The following is a 14,224-nucleotide window of genomic DNA, read 5'->3' as shown; positions in this document are numbered from 1 at the left end:
CTGACCCTTTATCTTCAAGGTCTTTTCCAACCTAAATTATTCTATGATTCTGCCCTGTTGAGACAGCCAAGCTGAATTTCTCCCCACAGCAGCTTGAAAGGGAAACCATGGGTCACCCTAAGGGGATGGCAGATCCAGCTTCAGCCAGGTGTGCCAGCACATGAAAGGGCTGGTGGGCTTTGGTGGGCAGTCCTCTGTGTGACTTTGTTCCCTATTTGTGGAACCTGGTTTCTTCCACTATAGTCCTTTCTTTCATTCTATTTTCTTTTTTCCTGGAGGTAGTTTAGAGTTGATTTGGTTTTGGGTTTTTTTTGGTTTTTTAAGTAAGTTCTTGTGCTGTCCTATGGGTCCAAGCTCCTTCTTGATTCTCTGGTTTCCCACCCATGGGCCCCCAGCCATGCCTTGGGCACTCTCAGGCGTGGCAGAGTGGAGCTGAGATGTCATGAAGGGCATCACTCCATGTCCTGCTCTGGGACTTCCCTGCAGCAGGAACTGCCAGGCTGGGAGTCCCTGGGGTGCCATGGGCTCAGAGCAGCTCCCTGCAAGCACACAGCATTGCTGACTTCCTTGCCCATATCCTAACAGCTGTTCAGGGATTCAGCACTAATAGCAATATCCAGGTGGTAAAACTGTTGTGTCAGACAACTGCCACGTTTTTATTGAGTGTTTTATTTTGTCAGTGCAGAAGGGAAGAGTAAGGCAAGAGGTGAGGGGGATTTTCCAAAGAGCAAGGTAGTTGGAGAAGAAATGGAAGCAGAGTTTTTAACAAACACTGCTGTGCAAAATTTGCCTGGCCAGCAGAGATTTTAACCACGGGTGATACTCGGTGTTTTTAGGCATGGTGGCAAACATGTCTTGCCTGGGTTAATAGAGGACTGTTCTTCTCCATGGAAATATTTGGAAAAACTGACCCAGCTGGGGACACCAGAGGTTTTTACAGCCAAGGCCCTTCTGTGATTGCAGTGAGTGCCTGGTGCCTTTCTCTGTCGGGTGTTCCTCTGCCCAAAATGATGCTTCACTTTGAGAAGACAGAGGCATCTTCCATAATACAAACATAGCAATCTTCTTGTTCCTCTTTTGCTGGCTGCATATGTGGACCCTTTTCCCCCCTCTTCTGACCTTAGAATCTGACAACTTTAATGTTAGGGCCTTCATGTTTCACAGCAAGGCTTTAAAAAACCCCTAAAAAGACTTTGCCTATATCAGAGAGATGGAGTATTGGACACATTTACAGCAGGGACCAATGAGGGAACATAAGTGGAGTATAGCTCTGAAAGAACAAACATGATTTTTTGTTGTTGTTGTTGGTTGGTATCATTGCCTTGGATTTACAAATGAATCTCAGGCGAAAGAAAGAAAGATCATACACAGATTTCCCAAGATATCAAAGATCCATATAACGACACACTTTTAAAACGACACACTTCAAGTTTAAGCAACGTACACTCTGCTCAGTGCTTCCTGGTTTGTTGCTGGCAGGTGGATGCAAGCACTGCCTCAAGAGCTTAAGATCATTACTTCTGCTTTCTGATGAGCACTGTAAGCATGTGCTTTACCTTCTAGGTCAACAAAAGGATGTCTTGCAGAAGCTTATTTTTTATAACCCTGGTACTTCAACTCTGCTTTACCACCAGGGAAAAACTGCATAAGCTTTTCAAACCTCACTTGCTGCTTTGTCTCCAGGCACTTTCCTGCCTTCAGTTCAGCAGGAAGCATAGAGGCTTGCTCCTCTTTTTCAGCAGATCCCTCTGTGGCTCCAGGAGGTTTGGAGCACAGATACCAATGTGCACCAGGTTTCTATTGCCCAGGAAACATTTGGTTGCTTGGCATGAATAGAAACACTTGTGAAATTGCATATATGTGTGTATGCGTGTGTTTGACTTGTTCACATGGATTTCTGAAGCAGGTTGTCACACTGGTGAGAATGAACACATACATATATCACTTTGGCCTTTTTTCTTTTATTGCATAGGACTGAGCTTTTTCTTGAAAATACCATCCAAAAAATGAATAATCAAACCAGCTCCCATCTCCCTGGTAAAATAACAACAACTGAAAAATACCCAGACCTTTGTGAAAACATGGGAAATAAGACATCCAACCATTTAATTTATTTCAAATGAATTCATTGTCAAAGGACTATCAGTTCATGCATTTTATGATCTTTGCAAGGCTGAGAAGGGTGGAGGCCAGTCTCCACCCTCTTTAAACCAGCTACTGTCTTTGTCTAAAGATTGGGGAATATCACCTCTCCTCACAACCAAAGATTGTATATCTTAAATTACATATCCTAAATGTTGAAGCAGGGTCTTTCCTGACCAATCCTTCAGGACCGATGCAAAGCTGCCTTTGATTCTTAATTAAGGCAACAATTCTTGTATCTTGACCTCTGAGCATCAGTTTTCTGTTACAAGGGTAAATTCAGTTTTCTTACACTCTTGTCTCTGTAGCATCCATTAGTTTTCTTCATTATGTTTTAAAAATTTGAATCTTTCCTCTGGTACTGTGTCTATCCCAAGGATATGGTCTGTCTGTGACTGTGCTGTGACCACTAATAATTAAATAATTGGAATTTCCCAGATGAGTAAACAGTGCCAGATAGGAACCTGCAGTCTGTTATACTATGTCTCTTGGCAGACCCTTAAAAAAAAAAAATCTGTTATCAAGCCAAATTACATTAGTCACTATCAGATTATGTTCTAGGATATTGTACAGGAGAAGCAAGAGGAAAATTCTTGTTTCCATCCTACCAAATTTGAGGTGAGCCCTCTAACATTGCTATTTCCTCTGTTCAAAGCTGGAACAGGTACAGAGGAAGCACTGTTGGGGTGGTCAGGGGAAAGGAGAACTGTGTTAGAAGAAGGGAATTCAGACCTCCCCCAATGTTTTGCTTAGCAAAACACAGACCTGTGTTGTTGCTCTTTTAATGTACTTAAGAAGAGACTCACAGAGACGTTTAAGCTGAAGGACAGTGCTGACCCCAAACCAACTGGACATAAATTACACTAGGTTGTAAATAACCTAAGTAAATTTAGATTGTAAATCAGAGGATTAGAACCCACTTTAGAAGGATGTCCTTGGTCAGTGGGCTGAGAGAAAGTGGAGGGAGGAGATATGGCAGATAAGCTGCCATCATTTTAAATGGGGCTCAATAAATTTTTCCAAAGATAGTAAAGAGCATAGGTTGTCCGTAACAGAGAGCAGATGGTTTGAAGGTGTATTGAAGTCCTTTCTAGTTGAGTATTTATTCCCTAATTTAAAGTCACCAATACCTCCTTGTAGAGAATAAAAAAAAAATTCTCCTCTGGTTCTTCTTGACCATGTTTTTATGCCCTCTAAAGCCCTTTAGTTTTCCCTGAAAAATTACAAATAGGAAATATTAAGCGTAAAATCTAGGTCATACTTTGTTGCATCTTTGAAATTATTATGTGTATTTTAATGTCCATATAGATTAATTCTCATATAACATTTTTTTTAGTCCTGAAAATACATTTATTTCCCTTCCCATTTGAATTTTAAAATCTTTTTTCCATTTTATAAAAAGCTAAACTTTCATTTTCAATTTTTAGTTCAAATAAAATAATTATCCTGTTGTTACTTTTTTGACAGCAAGAAGAATACCTTTCAGATGAAGCACATATTTTATTCTATTTTAACTGTTTGTGTTTCCCTAATTGCAAGAAAAATTCAATGATGATCTTTTTACAGGCTGATAAATATTTTAGTGTATATTTTCTGTTGGAAAGAAACATCCAAGTGAATGGTACAAGATTGGCAGGTTTGTGTCTTGTCTAAACAAAGCTTTTATTTCCCTTAAAAAGTCTTGCTGTCGCTAGCATTAGTGTCTCTCCATCCAAATGCATTTGTTAAGCAGTCAGTAAATGATTAAGGAGCTGGAGGGACTGATTTATGGAGCAAAATTAATTGAACTAAATATGCATCGCTCTGTTACGTGACAACTGGGAAGTGTGGGAGAACATGATAGAGCTGTCTGTGACTAGCAGGGGGTGTAAACTGGGAGCACTGCAAATGATTCACAGCCAGGTAAGGCTGGGGCTTCCTTCTGACCCAGACTGCCCAGCACACTCCTCCTCCAGGGGCTCTTAGGGACCAAATACCTGCATGTCCCCCTGAAAACCCACACCAGGGATGCTTCAGGGTTAATTAGCTGTGAAGCCACCACACACTGGTGTGTTCTGTATATACTGCAAAAGCTAATGGAGTGGAATTTAAAATTAGGGAGCAGTAGGTGGAAATAGCAGAACAGCGAGGTTCCTTATGGGAAGGTACATTATTCTGAAGAATGGGCATCCAAGGAAAATTACAGGCAAGGGCCACTTCCTGGAAATCCTTAGGACTAAACTGGTCCTCAGACACAGGCAGCAGTACAATGAAAGGACAGTACTTCAGGAGGCATTCCTGAAATAGGTCCAATTGCTGTGCTCCTGTGAAGAGAAATACATGCAGGTAATTTAACAAAATAATGCCTGGGTCCATTTCAGCCTCTCTGGGAGCAGCTGGACTGTGGTCCTGGCACTGCGCTGGAGCTTGCTTGTCAGGAGTGCCTTGATTTTTACCTGCTTGATTCCTGGCATTCCTGGTGCCCTTTTCTTTTGAGTTTTCAAGTACTATTTCATTGTGTAAGCAGTAAGTGGGAGGAGAGCTGCTGATCACTGGATGCCCATGGACCCATTCAGCGCAGGGCAGGGCATTTTGCTGGGACCTGGATGAATTCGTGGCTCTGTGTTTCTTACCACTGCCCTGGGTTGTGTTTGCTCGCTTGTCTTGGCTCCTCTTGGCTCTCTTGCTGAGAGATAATTTGGAGCAGCAGATTGAGAGTTAGTAGTTTAAAGGATTTCCCAGAAATTCCATCTCCTCTGACACTGGCAAAATGGTGTTGTGTATTGAGGATGTAATTAGTCCCATGCATAGTGCCTTAGGTGGGAAGTGGGCACTGTATAAGCCTGGGATATGCCCTCCATTGCTGGGCAGAATTTACCTGTGCTGAAGACATCACAGAATCACACAATATTCTGAGCTGGAAGGGACCCACAAGGATCATTGAGTCCATCCTGGTAAGTATCTTGCTGGATACTTATGTACAGACAGCCATGTAGCTATTTCCAAATTTCACCAGATGAAAGACAGAATTTTACCCCCTCTTGTCTCCTTTGTCTACCAGCTCGAACCATACTCTGCAAGTTTGAGTGCTGTCCAAAAGTATTTCTAAGTGGAACAAAAATAAACATGCTTTTAAATATTTGATGTTGATACTTTAAGGGAGATTGACACATTTTGAAGAGGAAAGCAGCCTACAACACCTAAATTAAAAATAAATATTTATGTTCCCATTTGTTCATCAGCTTTCCAAAATGTAAAAATATGTTTCATGTTGTTTTAAATAATGAAATGTGAAACAAATGAAAGATAAACTTTCTACAAGCTGAAAAGAAATAAGAAGACAAAGGCTTTGTTTATAGCTTAGACTTCAACAGTGCCCTTTGACAACCAATACAAATCTTAATTACAAATGGAATTATACATGTAAGAACTGCTCAAAACAAAGGAGTATTTTTTTTCTCTCTCTGGTTTTCTTTGTGATAGTTTTAATTAGCTCCAACTCTTTGAGCAATCACAGTCTTTGACTGCTCCTCAGACACTGATGGAAGTTGTTAACTTCAAATGGCATCTCTAGGACTGCAGAAGTCTGGGGTTTCCTCTGAACGGTGTGCTCCCCATTGCTTAATCTATTCTTCGATATATCAGGATTCTGCATACATTCCACTTAATTGAGAAGTGATCATTGTCCAGTAGCATTCCAGTGATTGACACTGGGACACAATAAATTGGATTAATAGGCTGCAGCACCCTACCCACACTGGCAGAACTTTAATGGACTTCTCTAGTAAAGTAGGCAGCAACAGGGCAAATGTGTTTTGAAAAACAGCCCAGTTGAATTATATGGAAAAACAATCATTAGAAATAATGGCCAGTCATACATGGCATTTTCCACATGTTAATCAGGAACTTGCCTTCAAAACAAATGGAGAGTGGAGAGGAAAAGTCAATTTGTGTCTTCCCAGCTTAACCTAATTTTTTTTTTTCAATTCCCTGTGGCCAACCATTTAAAAGAAAGTGCCTACCAGAAATGGAATTAGAAAATTCTCTTGCATCCCAATGGAACAGCCTGATCCATGGGGGATGCTCCAGTCCTGCATCAGGATCCAACCTTGCAGTGGGAAGAGAAGAGGGTGCCCTGAACCTGTAGGATTCATTAAAGGGAAGAGAGTCCCCATGACAGAGTGCCCTTGCCACAGTCTCTGAGGCTGGGGGTTGAGGTGTCACAGCCAGATTTAGGTTTATAATAAAAGCTGTCATTTCACTCTAGTCCTGAGGGGAAGAGAAAGTTTGTGCCTCGGATCTGTGACTCACTGTGCTTGGCAGCACTGCAGCCTTCATTCATCAGAGCTGTGTGCTGCCTCTGCCTGCACGTCCTCCTGTGGGGCTGGAGGCATGGGCTGCTTGGGACAGAAGGGCATCTGCTGACTTCACAGCTTCAGGACATAAAGCTGGATATATTTTAGAGCTGGGAGGAAGAGGTGGAATATTTTTGATGCCTTCCTCCACTGTGGGAAGTGTGTTAGTGAGGAATAGTGGGGAAATGCCTCAGAGAAATGTTATGCAGAACTGCAATTTGGGCTAATTGCGTTTCAAAATTCAGCTTGTTTCAATGAGGAAAACTGAAAAATTACTTAGTATTGGTTATTATTACAAATTGATTAGAACTGCTCCATTTTACTTTTAAGTTTTTATTAAACATAAGCTGTGCCACAGCAATTAAGTGAAATGCATGGAAAACAGAGCCTAATCACTGGAACATGACCTGATCTTTTGGAGATATTGATCACAGACTCACAGAATGGTTTGGGTTGAAAAGGACCTTAAACAGCATCCAGCTTCACCCCCTGCCATGGGCAGGGACACCTTCCACTATCCCAGCTTGCTCAGACCCCATCCAGCCTGGCCTGAAACATTTTCAGGCATGGGGCAAACTCTTGTTTATTGGTTGAATTTCAGACTACTCATGCTGAGCTAGAGAACAATGTGACTGATCTCCAGTGGGATGGAAAGTAGCAGCTAACACAGAGATTTTACTGGGGGAGAGGGCAGATACCGTCTAACGTTGCCTTTCAAACCTCCTTTTCAAACAACAGTTCAGGATACAATAGTAGTTTAATAGTGGATGCCCTGCAAAAATTCCTGCAACTTTCTTCTATTTTTTGTTTTATTCTGATACTCTCTCTATTGTAATTTCTTGCCTCTAAAGTCTAAAAAGAAAAAAAATTGCAATTTTTAGCTATTGATTAAATTTTTAAAACTATCAGCTAGAATATCAGATGCTTATTAACTACTGCATATATTGCAGTGGCATCCAGGCACCATCCAGGAATCCAGGGTTTAGTAGCCTTAGCAGTATAGGAAACTCAGAGAGGAGACAGTCTTTCAAATTTAATTTGTATGCACTTGGTTCCTCAAGGTCTTCAGAAGAGAGATATACAATAAAGCAACAGAGAGTACTTGGAATAAATTGGATAAAAGTGCATGTGTCCACTAGAAATAAAAATTTCAGAATTTGCTTCTGAATAGAGTAAAAGCAACTGTTGAAATAACACTCCTTTTGTTACTCTTATTAATATCTCTGGATTTTTTTTCAAGTTAGTAAAAAAACTATTTTGTTTAAAAAAATCTGTGAAAATATATACTGGAAATTATTCTCATCTCATTTAAAATAGTACAGCTTGCTTTCTTTAACTAGATTATGGCTGATTCCTACCACTTAGGCAAGCTTAATTTTAAGGGTTCTTATTTTTAGGATCTTTACTTTTAAAACCTGTTGAAGAGATATCACCCTGCCCCTTAACTTCAACGAGATCAGGCTGTTGCATACCATGATTTCTATATGACTTTCAAGTTTTTGCCATTGTAAATGTCTTGGGTTTTTCCTTCCTGTTAAAGCAAAGAACCGTGGGATTGCAATTCCGGTGGATTTGGACAGCCAGGTGAACACCTTGTTCATGAAGAGTCACTCCAACATGGTGCAGAGGGCAGCCATGGGCTGGAGGATGTCAGCCCGCAGCGGACCTCGCTTCAAAGAAGCTCTTGGCGGGCCTGCCTGGGATTACAGGAATATCATAGAGAAACTGCAGGTACAGAAATAGCAAATGGCTTGGGCAGCAGTGGGATTGAAGTTATCTCAGGTGTGCCAGATGTGGAAAACACCAGAGACAGGCCCAGGGCATTTTTTAGTGCTGGATGAGAGGAGCCACTGCACTTCTGTGTGGGGGCAGCTGAAGGCTCAGCTCTTCAAGATCAGTACTGGGCTCCTATGGGAGTCAGAGAGGGGTAGGAAGTATCACAGAATGAGCTGAGCTGGAAGGGTCCTACGAGGATCATTGAGTCCAACCCTTGGCCCTGCACAGGACAATCCCTAACAATCCCATCCCGTGCCTGAGGTTGTTGTCCAAGTGCTCCTGGAGTTCTGTCAGCCTTGGCGCCATGACTATTCCCTTGGAGAGCCTGTTCAGTGCCCAGCACCCTCTGGGGGAAGAACCTTTTCCTGATATCCACCCTAACCCTGTCCTGACACAGCTCCAGCCGTGCCCTGGGTCCTGTTCCTGGTCTCAGATCAGAGCTGCCCCTCTTCTTCCCCTCGTGAGGAAGCTGCAGAACTGCTGTGAGCTCTGACCTCAGTCTGCTCTTCTCCAGCTGAACACACCAAGTGCCCTCAGCTGCTCCTCATGTGGCTTCACCTCCAGGTCCTTCACCATCTCCATGTCCCTCCTTTGGACACTTACATTGTGGTGCCCAAAACTGCACACAATATTGAAGTTGTGTTCTCAAAGTTCTCCACAGAGCAGCATCTCCATTCTGCCTTTTTATAGCCACATGTCCTGTTCTGGCTGCAGAGGACATGCTGGAGATTTTAGATCATGTTGGTGTCACTGGAGATTGCCATAAGATGGAGATCACTTTGTGCATGTAGAGTCTAAACAGCATCAGGGGTTTATGACCTGAGAAAACAGCAGGACCCAGACAAATGGAGGGGTCCTAAACACCAAGGACACAACACCTGAGGCAACACATTAGCTGTATGTGGTGAGCACTGCTTTTACAGCACATCATCATCCCAAATGTTGCCACAGCTTTTGTGGGCACTACTGCAGAGGAGAAATTTGAAAGAGGGTAACAATGGGCACCTTCTCCCCCTTGCCCTGCATGAGGAGTGGTGGAAAGAAAGCCTAGAGGTGGCTTTACAGCCACCAGGGCTGCCCAGGGCTCTTGCATCACACTGGGCCAAGCAGTGCACCATGCCAAATTTTGACTCCACAGTGACGTTGTAGTTCTCCTGCAGTTATGGATGTTCTCCTGTCTCCCCCAGGACGTGGTCTCCTCCTTGGAGCAGCAGTTCACGCCCATGATGCAGGCTGAGTTCTCAGTGCTGGTTGATGTGCTGCACAGCCCAGAGCTCCTGTTCCCTGAGGGCAGCGATGCCAGAATAAGATGTGGCGCTTTCATGTCCAAGTAAGTGGGGTGCAGAGGGGCCTGTTTGCTTTTTTGGGAAAGATGGCAGGGTTTTAACATTTTCAACAGCACTTAACTCTGGTTTTCAGCAGAGACTTAAGAATGCAGGTGACCAAGTTTACTGTTGAAAGCTTTAAAGTGAGGTCTTTTGATTCATATTTAATATTTCTCAGCAGTTTTGCTGTCTGGAGAGCACAGAGAGAGAGGGGTTGCTTGCTTTACCTGCTAGAAATGGGATTTTAGTGGCTTGTTAAAATTGTGGCAGGCTCAACCTGCTTCTGTTTTCTCAATAGCCTACTTTGCTATTACATTTCACCAACCTACAACAGAAACTTAGATTTTCCATCGCAGAATTTTCAAGAATTCATAATGAAGCAGTGGGCTTTTCAAGGCTTGTGGGTTTTTTGTTGTTGGGTTTTTTTTGGTTTTTTTTTTATTTCTTTTGGTACAGCAAATTGATATTTTTATTTTAAACTGCCAACAGCTCTTTGAAAATACATTTCACTGGGACCACTATCTGGTCGTAAATTATTAGATGTTTTATTTGCAGTCTGTGCATTGGAATAGAGTCTTGCAAATTTTTTTATTAGCCCTCAAGTGAGATGCCCTCCTCGCCCTTGAGAAACTATAATTTAAACAGAGATAACTTGGGGGAAATAAATGCATTTGGCAGCTCTCCTGATTCCTTGCTTATTTGCATATTCTGCAGAGGTAGCATTGTAATAATATACTTTATATGTTTGGAAAAATTAAAAAAATAAAAACTAAATTTTGAGATTATCCCATGTCCTCTGTCCAAACTCCTGTTTGAAGCTGGTATCAAAATGCAAAAAAACCAAAAAACAAACAAAAAAACCCCAAAACAAAACAAAACCTGTTGAAGGCCTTCATATTTCCTCCCTTCCTATTTTCACAAACATTTCTCCAGCAATGTGTGAACCAGTGCAAGGACCTGTGCACAGATCTGTTCTGCACAAAGACAGAAAAGCTGCTTCTGGTATCGGCTTCAGTTGACTGAAATCCAAACTCCTGTCACAGTCATTTCTGGAGACAGAAATGGACCTTGTTTTCTGGCTTGTCAAGTGGTTGTGTGAATGTAAACAACAATTATGTTTCATCCAAATGTCTGTATTTCTGAACATTTCCATGTAAAATTTTTTGGAAATCCTTTTGGCTGAATACCATTTGTTAATTATATCATAAATATATTATAGCCATCATAGAAGTTGGAAGGTATAAGGGTTGTAGCTTTTAAAGTTTGCAAGATGCGTGGTGACCACTGGTTGCCTTTAAATAATAGTTAAAATTAGTTACCTTTTAATAAAGAAAGGATGAAATAGCAAGTCTGGATCTTAAACTGTAAACCCGCAAAAAATATGGATGTAAAATTATGTCTTCTGTATAGCCAATAAGATATGGACATTAACACAAAAATCTCGCAACAGCTTGAAAGTCCTTTTTAATTATGATTTCTCTTGACCACTTTTATTTCCTTTCCTTGAGGAAAAATATAATGATGGGCAATTTTTACATAAAGAAATTGCAGCATGGCTTAGCAACAATGTGCAGTGCTCTTTAAGTTTTAATATTTTACTTTCAGGTTGATTAATCACACAAAGAAGCTAATGGAAAAAGAAGAAAAGCTCTGCATTAAAATCCTTCAAACTTTACGGGAAATGCTTGACAAGAAAACCAACTTTGCAGAAGAGGTACTGCTTCCACTATAATATTAAATATAGAACTAACAGTACAGTATTAATAACAGAATCTGACATGATTTCAGTTTTGTGCATGTTTTAGGGATAACTTGGTGTCTTAGGAACAGTGTGGTAAGGTAGCAAGTTGGTTTGGAACAAAAGAAACTCTGCCTTACATAGTTTTGTGTGAGGGACTTGGTAAGAGTCAAGGCAAGCAAGATTAAATTAATTAGCAGTAGCAAATATCACTATGTATAACTATTATATATTGGATATTCTCTATTTCTGGAGGTTAGTCTTAATTTGTCACACCTGACTTTACCATAAAATCAATGGAAATATGGGGATTTTTAATTGCAATTGTACAGTTTTCCCTGCTGCCTGTGGTGCCAGACTTTTGTACTCCACACGCTTTTTAATGCTCCCAAATGTGTGAAAGGAAATCTGCAATGTTCAAGCAGAGCTGCCAGTTTTGGGAAGAAGTGACATAGTCTGTACTCTGTAAGTGTCAATTATTTCTTGCATTCCTCTCTCCCCTCATTGCCCAGTTTTCTCTTGCAAAACTAAGTCTTTCAAATGCCTCTTTCATTTTGCCTGTTCCTTTGGCTATCAGTAGGCAGATTCAGATGTAGATGTCAGCTGTCCCTGTTATTTCTGAGCCTGATCCCGCTGTCTTTTGTGTAATTTCCTCTTATCCGTATTTCTGGGTATTCCCCAAACCCTTTCAGCTTTATTCACTCTTAAATATGAATCATGGAGCTGATATGAGACCTGCCCTGTTCAAAAATAACCAGTGTAAGCAGAGGAAACCAGCCCCATCTTCACCTCCTCCTCGAAGAAAACTGTGGTTAGGCCTGGGCAGACAAATTCTTTTTTAATGTCATAAAGACAATTCCACAGGGGAAGCAGATATTGTTATTCTTTATTATTATTCATATTTATTCTAATAGCAGTCTGGGTGCATAACACCACTGCATCACATGGGAAAAATAATTTGCTTTTGTAACTGACCTTTGCCAAACCTCTCTAAAAGAATTACATAGACCCACCATAAGTTAACCTTGTCTCAGAACTACAGGGGAAGGAAAAAAGGCAACACTTTTAATGTAGGACTTGAAACAAGCAAGAAGACTTGCTTGTTTTAGTTTCTCCTTGTACCCTGCTGTGGCTGCTGATAAAGGGAGACAGAGTTAAGGGAGGGAATTCCCATCAGAGGGAATGTGCTCCATATGTCTGTAAGGGCTCTGCTTTTCAGGAGTGAGTAAAGGAGGTGTATTCCCAAATCCCTCATGGTGACTTCCACCATCTTGGGGATGCATGGTGGGTGGAAAATTTCTTTTTAAACAGAATTTCTCCCCCGTGCTTCCTCTGGAGTCCCATTAGTTTTACACTGAGGAGCGTGATGAATCAGTGCAAACAAATATGTGAATAAACAAGCTTGGATATGCTTTGCAAGTGCTTCTCTGGCTTGCTACTCTTATGAGTCATTGTTCAGTGCCATGGACTTCAGAACAGTAAAAATAGCACAATGAATAGCCTCATGTGCGTGTTTCCCATCTTTTTTTGGGCTATGATCTCACTGCCTGCGAAGTTATTCAACTACAGTATGCAGATATTAAAAAAAAAAAAGTAGTAAATACATAATGGACATAACCAGAGCAAAGCTACAGAGGGGTGTGGGACATTTTGACAGGAAGCCTGAGTTTGCTAATCATCCATCAAATTGTATATTCTGTGATAAACCTGACAGAAATGGTCAGCCTCCAGTTTCTGCAGACTTTCCCACAGTGAGAAAGAAGGATGAAATAATGAAATAAAGTTTCCTCCTCTCTCTTCATGTTAATTCCCACCACTGAGCACCTTCTACTGTCTTTGTCCTTCATTTGACCACTGGAAGGTAGCCTGTGTCATTTGCTGAAGGAACAGGAGGCAAAAGAGGAGTAGGGGCTTATTTCAGTGATTTTATACCTATTCCTGCATCCACTATGCCAACTCTATAGTTGCACCTCCTCTTGATGGTGAGTTTCAGGTCTCTGGTGCTCTCCTGGCTCCATTTCCTTGGATTTCCTTGCAGTCAGCCTCTGAGGCAGCACTCACTTGTGCTTAGCACCACAACTTCTAATTGTGCTGGGAATCAAAGTTTAATTTCAGAAGTTTGATTTAAGGTATATAAATGACACATAAAATCTCCTGGCCATTGATTTGCTTTCATAAGTAATTGCAGGTGATTATTGCAATCTCCTGGGAGTTTTGCATTGAGTCTTAGCCCTGTTTATATTGATTAGGTCACCAGCTGGAGTGAAACCTGATCTACAGCTCCTCTCTTCCAAAACACTTGGGGAAAGCAGTGTGTGGGGAGAGCTCACATTGCCTCTGTTTAGATAGCTACTGCAGCATGTAAATGTATTTATTTAAAGCTTGTTTCAGACTGACTATTTGAAGAAAAGCAGGAGGGACAGAAAGGACTGTGCTTGGACTGGATGTGTCCCATCTGTATTTGGGTTTAGAATCACTGGCAGTTTTTATGTCCATTTTGCAAAACCAGAATGATCTTGGACTGGCAATTTTGAATTTATTTAGTCATATATTTTTTTGTTTCACTGTAGTGATTCATATCAGTTTAATTTCTGTATGAATGTTGCCTCTAGACCTATTTATACACCTCAGTTTGAATCTGAGTAACATTGACAAAAGCACCTGAGACATGTAGACTGATATGTGCTCACTTTGCAAATGATTGGAGCAGTTTAAAATCTTAGCATTACCTTGCTTCCCTGCTTAAAGTGTCTGTCCATACAACAGAGCTGCTGAGCCAGGAAGGGTGGTCCAGCATCTTTAAAGAGGGTTCATAAGCTTAAATTAAACCCTCCTCAGGGAATTGGATGAAGTTGTTGAACTCTTGATCTAATGATGCTCATATGGACTTCTTGCCTGACTCCAGCTGT

The 14,224-nt window shown here is 41.3% G+C and overlaps 1 protein-coding gene across 3 annotated transcripts in view; it reads left to right on the top strand.

The window, feature by feature from the left end:
- ITPR2 (inositol 1,4,5-trisphosphate receptor type 2) overlaps positions 1-14,224 on the top strand; it is a 240,615-nt gene that overhangs the window by 118,690 nt on the left and 107,701 nt on the right. For all 3 annotated transcript variants that reach the window (XM_021538671.3, XM_021538669.3, XM_021538676.3), the window contains 3 exons: positions 8,017-8,207; positions 9,440-9,582; positions 11,183-11,291. In XM_021538671.3, coding sequence (XP_021394346.1) covers positions 8,017-8,207; positions 9,440-9,582; positions 11,183-11,291 — 443 coding nt within the window. The remainder of the gene's footprint in view (positions 1-8,016; positions 8,208-9,439; positions 9,583-11,182; positions 11,292-14,224) is intronic.

The sequence above is a fragment of the Lonchura striata genome, chromosome 5, assembly GCF_046129695.1.
Source record: "Lonchura striata isolate bLonStr1 chromosome 5, bLonStr1.mat, whole genome shotgun sequence".
Taxonomy (NCBI): domain Eukaryota; kingdom Metazoa; phylum Chordata; class Aves; order Passeriformes; family Estrildidae; genus Lonchura; species Lonchura striata.
Note: the sequence above shows the minus strand (reverse complement) of the source record. Positions and strands in the feature narration are given on the sequence as shown.